The sequence below is a fragment of the Battus philenor genome, unplaced genomic scaffold, assembly GCF_028537555.1.
Source record: "Battus philenor isolate CCGP_79_NKW_IND1 unplaced genomic scaffold, ilBatPhil1.0.hap1 SCAF_21, whole genome shotgun sequence".
Taxonomy (NCBI): domain Eukaryota; kingdom Metazoa; phylum Arthropoda; class Insecta; order Lepidoptera; family Papilionidae; genus Battus; species Battus philenor.
Window position 1 is genome coordinate 11642850 of NW_027181684.1, and position 12034 is coordinate 11654883.

Consider the following 12034-nt stretch of genomic DNA (forward strand, 5'->3'; position numbering starts at 1 on the left):
TTGTACGTAAATTATATTTTAGAAAATTCTGTCGTTTCATTTGTGTTATAATTATTATTAAAAAATCTTAAATTTTAAACATTTTCTGATCAAGGAATGGTAACATCAACAACAACGACAACCACAAGGTTTTGTCATATCATTTACAAATGTCAGAATCAAACACTGAAATGTCAATGTCATTAAAATGTGCACTACTTATTAGCTTTCCGGTGTACAAAAGAAAAAAACTAAATAAATAAAATGCGCTTAAACTTAGTTGAAAATCGAAAGTATAAGCTTTTAATACACAGCTTTAATTTGCATACGTAATGGCTACTCCTGGAAAATTAAAAGTAAGTAAAGGATGATTACAATTCTAAAGCCATAGAAACGTTTTATTACACGTAATGCAATTATACAAAAAAAAAAATACAAACAGAACAGTAGCGAATTTATAAATAATTAAAAAATCATCTTCAACAAATCAGTTCTTATTTTTTTTAGTTTTTAATTCATTTATGATTAATTCTAATCTCCCTGAATACGTTTTTCTTGGGAGGCCACAATAAAAATTTCAGGAACTTTTTCTTTACTAAGAAAACAATCCTCGAACCTCTAAACCAAGTGATGTTACGTTAAATTAAAAAAAAAACCTGTCATGATTTGTATAAGGCCCTATATTTTAAAGGAAATCATTAATATTTTTTAAAGTGTAGTCGTATTTCATTTTGCAAACACTACTTCTAGTGTAATGTAGATAAGAAATGTAAGATTTTTCATTTCAAAAATACATTTCATTTTCAGAAGAAAAAGAAAGATGTTGAATTCACTGCAGAAAACATTGATAACACAGCTCCAGTAAAGAAAATTGTTGACGATTTACGTCAGAAAAATGGACAGGCTTACAATTTCTTTTGCCAAAATATAAGACAAAGATTGACAACAAAGAAAAATTTACAAAACTTTCATTTCATTGTGCCTGGTCATCCATTAAATTCCTTCACTGAAGACTGGGATGGGCAGCTCATTACCAATTACTTTGAACCCTTCACATATAAAAGTTTAAACCCAAAAATTATCACAAAATTACATAATGTGGAACAAAGTGATCCTGTAACACTGACATTGAAGGTAAAAAGTGATTGGCTCCGGGAGTGTAGAAACCTTAGAGTCACTGCTTGTGAGTATAATTTTGTGTTAAACGGAAATCAATTAGGGAGACTACTGGGTGGGGTGTATACACCCACACTTTAAAAAATAAAAAAAGTCATTTAAGTCATATGCTTTACACTTTTTCTATACTGCAAAGCTTTAATTAGTGAGAAAAAGTTATAAATTTTAAATATTTAAGTATTTGCATAAGTAATGAAAGTCATCTGTATTTGACCCTACATTTTTTAGGAATCCTTTATTTTTTAACAAGAACTGCAAATGGCCTGAAAGGAAAGTGTAGCTGGGGTCATAATTGCCCCACATGGCATAGGATATGTTAATGATGAATATATGTATTATCTTAATTATAGCCAATAATGCACCTACTTTAGTTAATCAACATAACCTTTATACTATAACCAATATTATAAAAAAGTTTAAATAGCGAAAAGATGGATTGTCAAAGACCATCTGACTTGGAATCTGCAGCAGTATCTAATATTGCTGCAAAATTGTTGTGTATTATAGTCTCAAAGCTGGTTGTGAAAATATATTGTACAGATTCTAATAGAAGCCTTTATTTATTATCAGGCTTCTTTATTTCCTCATGACTGAGGGTCCTCGCCAAGCACATCAGTTTCTGCTACTATTTTTTTCTAGGCTGTTCAATTCTGTGAAAGTTTTAAGGAGCTATGCATAGTTTTAAAATTAGACTAGCCCAGGTAGTGGGTGACCAATCTCTGGCTCTTTTACCCTCAATATTGCAAACTTTTAGTGTCTCTGGCTGATAATGTGGCTGAAGTAATAGTGTTTTATGTAAACTGAGGGGTTGGGTTTTTATGTAACACATAATAGTAATGTCTGTCCTTTGCATTGCATAAAATTAAAGTGTCCAGGTTTCTCACATAAAAGTATGGCAATCAATCATAGAGCAGTATTATCAGGCAAGAAGTTACAAAAAACAACTATTTTTACCCTATAAATTCTTTTTAAAATTACCATAGTATTTTTAAATCTATTATAGACTATATTGATATTTGATACAGTTAATCATTTGAACTAACCCAGATAATGTTTGTAAAGGTAAGAACCTAAAGTAGGTTGTCTGCTACCAGGTCTTTACCTTGGTGGACATGACATTAGGTTTAATATTCCAAAAACTTGACCCCATATAGAACCTGATAACACTCAATGATACAAATCTTTGTTATGTAACCAATGAATTGCTAGGAATTGAACTTGGTTAGTTATTATTATTACACACTGGCTTTGTTTGCAGCTTGCAGTAACATGCTGACAAAATATGAAAGTCTTAATGAAGATGTGGTTCATTGTCCGCAGCACTTAGTGGACATGGCAATGCATTTAGACAGTGACCCTGACCCTTATTTTGACAGCTCTTACAACTGGTATTACTCTGGACATGGAAACTTGCAACATATATGTGTACAATGGAGTGATTATTTGTTACACAGCGAGTTTAGTAAATTATGTAAGACATTTTATAATTTTTTTTAAATCATATTTGCCTTGTGTGCTATGTTAAAACTACTCTTCTTACTACTACACTTTTTACTACTATACTACATATAACTTATTGGATCTTAGTACTATATATAAAATTTATTGGAACATTTGTCTTATATATCATTAATTCAATAGTGCTGATGTGTTCATTCTTCTGGTATTAAATGGAATTAAGATAACCCATGATATGAACCACATTTACACTAACAAATTTCTATGAATATTATATTATTTGATATTATTATTAATATCCTTAAGAACTCCACTAAAATAAAGCTTCTATGTGTAGGCTTACTTCAATTCAGCTGAACAAGTTCAACTATATTGTAAGAATATATAATTTTAAATTGTAAGACATGGTTAGAACTCTTGTTTCAGTTTAATTTTTGTTTTAATGTGTTGTAATTATGTATAAATAATTCCAAGTGGAAAATTATATGTAATTAAATGCTTTTTCTTACAGATTTATCTGATTATAATAGAAATGAATATAGTGTAAACGAGAATCCAGTCGCCACATTCGACTGCGGCGAGGGCGTGAACATTCTCGAAACAATTTACTCAATGCAGAATATCATTGCTCTGAGAACAAAAAATAGAATATTCATACTAAGAATTTGCGTACAGGATGAAAATATTCAATTTGAGAAGATTAAAGTAGCCGATTCCATTCTACCATACACTGGTATATCATTTGACGGATACCATAGACAAATTCTGTATGTGACTACCATAGATAACAAATTAACTATTGTAAATTTAGATAGATTAATGGGTAGAAGTGTTAAGCTAAAAGCCAAAGCATCTCAGTTAAACAACTGGAGTACTGTATTGGGTTCAGAAAGAGGGTTTTACACCCACATTTCTACTAATTCCATAACACTTTATGATAAGAGAACAAATAATGATATTTACCAATGGACAAATTTACGCAACATAACAGATGAACTTGGATGTAACAATATCAGTTGTGCATTACCCACAGAAGGATCATCACTGTACTTTGGTACAGATCATCATCTTTTTTTGATGGATTTAAGATATGTCGACAAGCATAAACCAAAACCAATGAACAGGTGGACCCATGGCATGCAATGTGTTCCCACATATATATCAAAGTGTAATTTTGAATTCAATAAAGAATTGATTTGCCTCAGCAGCCAATGGTGTGAAGACATGTGTGTTATATCTAGTAGTAATGATGCAATAGGTAAAGAATCTGACAGTATAAGTGTAACAATGCCGTACCGGCCACCAAATATACTATCAACTTTGAAGGCAGCGAGAAATAAATTACTTTGTTATGATCTATACAACCCCATAGATAGTAGACTTAACACTGCTATCACAGGACTCCAAATCCTTGAGCATGATGACAAATTTGATGTGTTAATGCAGAATTCATTTGGTGATATATCCTGCCACACAATCTTTCCTGACCATTTAGATTTATTTATGGAAGATAATAGCTGTGAACGTCTTGATGAATGGAGTAAATCATATAAACGTACCAGAGAAGATTTCGAAGTATCTTCGATAGTGAATATAGCAGATGTCTGGAAAAAATTAAAAAAAGTTCCCGATGGTTATAAAATTGTGGAAGGTAGAATGGTCAAGTCAAAGTTCAGTGAAGAGGAGATTGTAAATAATTTTGAGAAAGAAGAGCTGGACGAAGGGCTTTTGGAGCTATGGTCGAACAAGGCTGAAGAAACTGTGGATAATTCCTCTTTTGCATTAAATTTACATTTTTCGGATAGTGATGAAGATGCAATAAAATGATTGTAAAATGGAATAACTTATTTTATTTAATGCTCTTAATTTTTAAGTAAATAATTTATTACTTTCAAATTCTAATTCAAGTAAATGCATTGGATTCGTCGATTTTTTATATATTGTTAAGTATAAGCAGCTACCAGTGAACAAACCAAGTTCCACAGATTTTAATGTACCAAAATCTCTCGTATTTATCACTAATTCAAAATAAGATTTTAAGTTTGGGCGCCTAATATATTATTAAATTAATATTGAGAAGTAACTGTTAAAAAACAATTTAGCGTGCACAAATCTTTTTTGGAAAATGTAGAATTAATATTGACTGCACTGGACTATAATAAGTTACCGTGTTTTCTTACTTTTTTATTTGCAAAGACGGCATTGTCAAGAGATGGGAGTTCTATATAGTCTGTATAAATCTATTCTAGACTTTGCTGAAAAGTGCATATGGAGGCATTACTGGCAACACTAGTTCATAACCCTAGCCACACCTGTATTTTTGTATATTGACATTTTATTTACCTTACCGGTGAAAAATTGAATCAATGACGATCAAGGCATCTTCCAACTGGTCTTATTCGAAATCTATGAAGAGGGCGTATGTCTCGTGACACTTCAACATGCAATTTAACTGGGCTCATACTGTCTTCTCGCTTGATATGTTTCGAAATACTATAGCCATTGTCCATATGATGATTATGAAAATAAATAAAAAAAGTTCCACTAGAATCCTTTTGTGAATTACTACCAAGGTCCGGTCTATTCACGGAGGTGCAAGACTGTGGATAAAATAGACCAGGTATAATAAAATAACAAAATTATATAAACAACTATATTTCCTATCTAAAATGACTAAACCTTTCAAACATTCGTGCAGCCATTCAGATAGCAGTTATTAAACTTTATTAAATCCAACTACATAACATAACCATAGCAAATGTTTTGAAGCAAGCAAATTCTACCGCAGGCTTGAAATAAATAACTGTACCTATTGTATAAATTGATAATTCAATATGATTTACATATCAAAATAATTAAATAAACATTGTTTTATTTTGAACTCATCTGGCAAATATTTAACACAAATTTATATTTAAAATTTTGTATATGATTAGGTAAAAAAACAAGAGAATTTGTTTAAAATAAATATTCTTATACTTAAAACAGTTGCACAAGGTATATATTAAATACACATAACAAGAAAGTGGAAACGGGAAGACATGTAGAGGTCTTTACATGGTTACAATATTATTATAAAAGAGTGTATTTTTAAGTCATAATATTAAGTAATGTCCAGTTTGCCGTTTTGAATTTTAAATAATGTCCAATGTGATGTACTGTTCATACAATAACCGCAGATAATTCATACATTCAAAACTCAATCAAACTCAACCAATGGCATTATAAACTATATTTTTATACCAAATACAATGACTATCGTAATTACTGAGGATTAAATAAATGGCCGGACCTTTGGCATTTAAATCTTGTAACATATGAAAAAGTAATGTTTTTTTTTTAGCTATTCTATTGTCGAGAAAAATGCTATTGGAGACACATGATTGGCCACAACCCTCAGTCATCATGAAACAACTGAGATAATATGAACCATGAAAATGAAATTAAAAAAAATCAGAATCTCATTGACCGTAGTGCACAACCTATCCCCAGTTCTTACAAAATCTAAGCTTTCCTAACGCCTCGTGAAGCTTTTCAGCCAATTCCTCGTGAGCGGCTGTTCGGCGTTCTTCGTCTCCCTCTCTTTCTCCTCCATCTGCTCCATGAGCTTCCTCTGGTTCTCTCTGAACGCTGCGATGGGGTCGTCGAACTGACTATAGTACGTCAACACCTCTCGAACATCAGTAACATTCGACATCGCAATTGCTGAAAAGATTTCACTTATTTTAAAAAATATTCAGAGTTAAAATTTAGTATTTGCTTATTTTTTACATTCCAGGTCTAGATTTTTATACCAAACTTTTAGCCAATTGGCATTACAGTGTTATCTTATCTTTATAAATATAAAATCTAAATTATTTTGCAGGATTTTGAAATACATAATCCAAGGCAGAATAAGCTTTATTTTCTTTTTAACATGATTGTAGATGTATAGAAACAATTTTTCTAATTTATAATTACTCAGGGCAGTGCTATGTCAATTTTTTTTTTGGGGGCTACTTGAAAAACATATTTTTACATAAGCAGTATGACCAGTAGTGATAGTGAAAAAATTATGTCAAAACTTTTTAAATATAACAGTAAGTTTTAAACAATGGAATTTTATTTCATTTATTTTCAAAACATAAAAATACAGAAAGTATAAATAAATTGATGTATAGTATAGACCACATTTATATTATAAAAAAATGTCATAATGTCAGCATAAATTAACAATCTCACACACCGAGTTTGCTTGCAAATATAATTTAAGTGATGATGCCTTCTTGCATAAACCTATCCAGGGTATTTACACATTAAATACAAATTTAGGACATGTCTGAGATGTGGCCATATATAAATCTCTCCACAACCCCTGATTTTGTTAAAAAATAGTGAAGGTGTGTATACATAGATAATAAGTCAGTTGATATTTATTTTAGAATAATAATGTCACTACAACTTACTCTGCAATAAGTTAGCCAGATCCAAAAGTGCAGTATCATCATCATTGCCCTTCCATTTTTTTAATATTAGAGAGTTCTGCGGATGGAATTTAACCGCTTGTTTGTTCCAGTCCACTACAATTACCTGAAAGTTTAAAATATCAACTTCCATTGAGTTAAATTTTGTAAAGTAATTTGAAGAAGATAATAGATAAAGGTCAATATTTACTTAATTTTGAAGTTGCCTGATGTTTAAACAAATTTTGAGCAAAAAAAATCGCAGACATAAATGAGCAAGAAGGACATTTTAAATATATGAACAGTTAAATAAATGAATAGAGATACTATAATATTTATCAAGAATGTGTCCTGTTTTTCCGAAAAAAAAAATATTGTCACCCTGGCTCATTGATAGATTGGAAAAATCTGACATTATAAATATACTATGAAGACATAACGACACCTGTTTGTGTATAGGTTGGTTCCGAAAATAATTCTTTTGAGAATTTTTCTTTAAGAATCTTGTAAGTAAACATTATTTGACGAAGTTATTTTTTTTCACATATTTAGAACATGGTGACCTGTGATACACAATAAGCCATTCTGCTGGAATAGTGTCAATTTTAGATTTGAGATATCAGAAGCTGTGTGTTCCTGTCATTTGCTGTCAAATCTCACAGCGAGCATAGGCATATTGTGCCATTTAAGTTGGGACTTCCTGTGCCCTCCAGATTTAATGACAGTTCATTGATGTGTGTTAACATTCTCGTCTGTCAATTTGTGCTATATATTCTATGATATCTGTGAAACAGGGGAATACCGAATATATAGCATAGCAGTCTTTATGTTCTGGTATATAAATTAGTTGCCTACATAGTGCATATTCAGCATATCTCTCAGTGTTTAAGTTAATTAGTAAAATAACTTTCGGAAAATGCAGATCTGACTATCGGATATATATAAATTACCTGTACCTTGTTTTAATATCATTTATTCTCACCTTAGATAAATCTCGATTAAGCCCTTCCAAATTCTTAACATGAACACCGTCCATGAAATGTGTAGAATCCCTGAATAGCCTGTATGAGATATACTTGTTCTCTGGATCCAACTTATCTAACACAGGCCAGATCATGAAGACATTCTCCGATGTAAATATTATCACCTCATAGTTTGAGTTGGAGACAGCCTGTAGGAACTGTTCAACTCCGGGGCGTTTCTTAAATCTGTAAATAGAGAAAAACAAAGGTTTACAAGATGCTAATTTGCAAGGTAATAAGAGTTTTCTTGTCTAAATCTGTACAAAACCACATAAGTCTTCCAATTATTTTTCATTCCTTTTAATTCCATTAATACTGCATAATAGTTCATAGTATCTAAATATGAAAATTAAAATTATATATAAAACTTTATAACACCTGATGTTTTTCAGTATGTTTTGATTAATGTTTGAAGAATTAGAATTGAGCCACTTGAACCTCATACTCTATTATTGGCTAACTATGGGCTTATCAGTTGCTCTTCATATAATCATTTAATTGAATTACTTAGTTAACAGTCAAATCATAGATAAAAAATAATAATATAATTTCTTGTAAATTCTAGAACAAAGTGCAAAAAAAACAGCTTTACTGCCATATAATTACCTCCATCCAGTTTGATAGGACCAATCTGGATGCATGAGTACATCAGTGAACTCCAAGACTAGTGTGTAGGTAGGCTGGTAAGGAGGTGGTAGAGGATCCGGAAGGAGTTTCTCCCGGGATGGCTCTTTTATCATCTAAAAGTTGTGAATAATTGTTTTATGCTATTGAATTTTAACAGAATTTGATGAGGAGAGGCTTACCTCCTTTTGTGGGTATGTATCTGAATTAATACATAAACATTCTTCAAAAAAATAGTTTATAAGAACACATTTGTGTAAGAGAGAATCATAGTGATTATAGTGACATTCACAAATTATTTAAAAATTTTAATTTTTTTTTCTAAATAATGCTTTAGGTTAAAGCAAAGGCAGATTAAGGAAACAGTAAGACTGGAAATTTACACACATGAAAAGATTAGCAGAGATCTATTGGGGAGGCTTATTTCCAGCAGTGGACATTGTATGGCTAAAATAATGATGAAGAAGTTCTCTCTTAAACACTTTCACAATCAATCAAAGCCTTGTTTACAGTAATTTTATTCCACCTGGTACCATTCATTTTCAACATTGCAGTATTTACACTGTCAAAGAAATTAAAGACATCTAACCTTCTCAAAGAATGTGAGCTCCTTCCATGTACGCTTCAAATACTGTAGAACAATTGGCATATTTGTAAACTCATCTTCAATGATATTCCCATCATCATCACGCCTTGGTGCACCCATTTCAACGACCAGGCAACCTCCCAACACCGTCATTGCTCCACCAAACACTGCAAACCTAAATAATAAATAAAAATGAAATTTTTATTGTAATAAACTAGTCAATGAATTAATATTAGTATTTTTATTCAATATTTATTACATAATTAAATGATACCCAACACGCCTGCATGCCCTTTTTTTAATTGAATATACTTAATTGTACACAATAGGATACATTTAAATAGTTTCATAATAATAAACAAAAGACTACAATGGGTGATCTTATCACACAAGGCAATCTATTACAGACAACCATAGTATGTAAAAGGTAGAAATATAAATAATGGGTAGCTAACATGTACAAAACATACATATGTATATAACATATACACTTAAAATAAATAAGTTATTAAAAATTACAGTATATACATATATAGTTATGATAATAAATAAAAAACATCAAACTGATTTGGATTGCACTGGTCTCAGAAAGAATAAAGAATACAGGAAGAAATAGAAATGAATTAAGAGATAAATAATCATAAGTCTAGAAAATAATTCTTTGCCATTTTCTTAAAAATTGGTAGTGACTGCACTTTTGTGTCACATTGCATTTTGTGGGTTTAATTTTATAATATAATGTTAAGTTAAATTCATTATTAGTAAATTTTAACATTCCAAAAAAAATATTCCGGTCAAGTTGTATGCCTACAAGAGCTATAGTTTGAATAATCTTTCAATGAACACCTCTCAAATCCACTTGCAAGAGGCAATTCAAAAGGTCCCTTCTTAGTTGATCTTTTCACAGTAAAAGGAAAATTTGTAGAGATTTCAAGTCTCTAAGCCTTATTATAATATATAGAATAATAGGATAGAATAATAAAATAATATAATAGGTAGAAGTTTCTAATAAATATATATATATATATATAGTTAAATTCCCATAAACACAAATTTCAACAATTTTTTTTTCTAATCAGCAATATATTCAATGCCGGAGCTTTAAAAATCAATCAGTTTTTCTATAAAATATGTTATCAGAAACGTTATAACTTTCTGGTCACCCTGATAAACAATTTATTATTTTATTAAAAAAATCTTACCCGATTTTCATTCTCTTCCAACTTTTTTGATTTTCTTCTGACTTCTCCTTGTTCTCTTTTTCAAACTTTTCCTGTTCCTTTTTGATTTCTTGTGCATCATCAGCATTAAGTACTGCCTTTGGGAATAAGCGACCAATGATATCAACCTTTGCTGGGTCTGCATCGCCTTTGTTTTGTCCTTAAATTTCAAAATTCTTATCGATGATAAACTTCAAAATCCAATTTGGATCTATTTTTATTGAAAAATTGTAAAGTGATTTACAAATAGTAGTAAATAATTTTCATATGGTTAATTTTATCTGATTGAAGCATATTATGTTCATAAGATAAATGACTTTGTTAAGATCCAATAGGTTCTATGGGAAATCTATGGGTGAGGCCAGTGTTCATACTGGTCCCAGTCCCAATGGATACGATTATTTAACAAATAAAGTAACAGAAAAATCAAAGTCAAATCAATTAAAAATTATAGAATCAAAAAAATTAAGTTCAAATCAATAATGAAGATTATATTTATAGCAACATTATTATTAAAAAACTACTGTTTTAACTGTTACGGAAATATAGATGCAACACAAATAAATGTAAGAATGAAAGAAATACGAACTGTAATTGCTATATATTATGTTGATTAATTTAAATTTAAATATAAAGTGGATCTTGTAGCGTAATAAATTTATATGATTTAAAAAAAAAAATTATGAAAAAAAAATATAAGTTATTTCAGAATCGCTTATGAGACTTTATTAAAAATTTACTTTAACAATAATTTATATGATTTTGATTCGGAAAAAAACTAACCTATGTTCTTATCCGAGTAGAATCTTGCTGTATTTGCGGCAAGTAAACAAACGTTCTGTCTTGAAAATAAAGAAGGATTTAAAGTTGAAGCTCTACAGCACGTTACTCTAGTTAAAGAAAGGACTTTTCTCAGAGACATGTTCGTAAAATTACAATTCACATACTCTAACTAAAATCGAATGAAACAAAACAAATGTCCAATCAGCTGCCAGTGAAGGTCCAGGGTTGCCAAAGATGATGATAACGAAATAAAATATTATAGTATGTAGCAATAAAAATTACATACAAACTAAAATTTTATAATTATAAAGACAAAAAAGTATATTAAAAAATAAAGAAACCAGGTTAGAACTAAAATTTGAATCAAGCAAATTTTAACTTTTCAAATAAGTAAAAGTATTAGCCATGTTTCCATAATTATTAAACGCTTATTTGGGATATACATAAGACACCAGAAGTTTTGAGAAAAAAAAAATTAATTTTATGGAACTACACTTAAGCTCCTTATACCAGCGTTACATAGTTAGGTACTGTAAAATATTATAAAAGTATAAAAGTTAAAAGTTAAAAGTCGTGAAATATTGCATGAAAATAATACATTTTTGACGTATGCCATTTTTGAAAGATTTGAGAGTTTCATACAGATTTCTTATCAAATAGGACAAAAATCTATTATTTCCTAGCGCTATTCTTTTTGATATAAACGTATATATAATCAATCAAATATAAAGAAACACATCGAAA

General features: G+C 30.1%; 2 protein-coding genes across 2 annotated transcripts; one reads left to right on the top strand and one right to left on the bottom strand.

The window, feature by feature from the left end:
• The first annotated feature begins 175 nt into the window (after positions 1–175).
• Positions 176–4442, top strand: TAF1C-like (TATA box-binding protein-associated factor RNA polymerase I subunit C-like). Its single transcript, XM_068766500.1, has 4 exons — positions 176–335; positions 787–1162; positions 2414–2626; positions 3125–4442. The coding sequence occupies exons 1-4, from the start codon at positions 312–314 to the stop codon at positions 4438–4440; spliced, it is 1929 nt and encodes a 642-aa protein (XP_068622601.1). The 5' UTR covers positions 176–311; the 3' UTR covers positions 4441–4442.
• A 1148-nt stretch (positions 4443–5590) lies between these two features.
• Positions 5591–11474, bottom strand: ttm50 (tiny tim 50). The gene is made up of 7 exons (XM_068766501.1): positions 11291–11474; positions 10490–10667; positions 9291–9462; positions 8684–8817; positions 8038–8263; positions 7059–7182; positions 5591–6318 (listed from the first exon to the last, which is right to left on the bottom strand). Exons 1-7 carry the CDS (start codon positions 11427–11429, stop codon positions 6128–6130), a joined length of 1164 nt encoding a protein of 387 aa, XP_068622602.1. The 5' UTR covers positions 11430–11474; the 3' UTR covers positions 5591–6127.
• Positions 11475–12034: the final 560 nt, after the last annotated feature.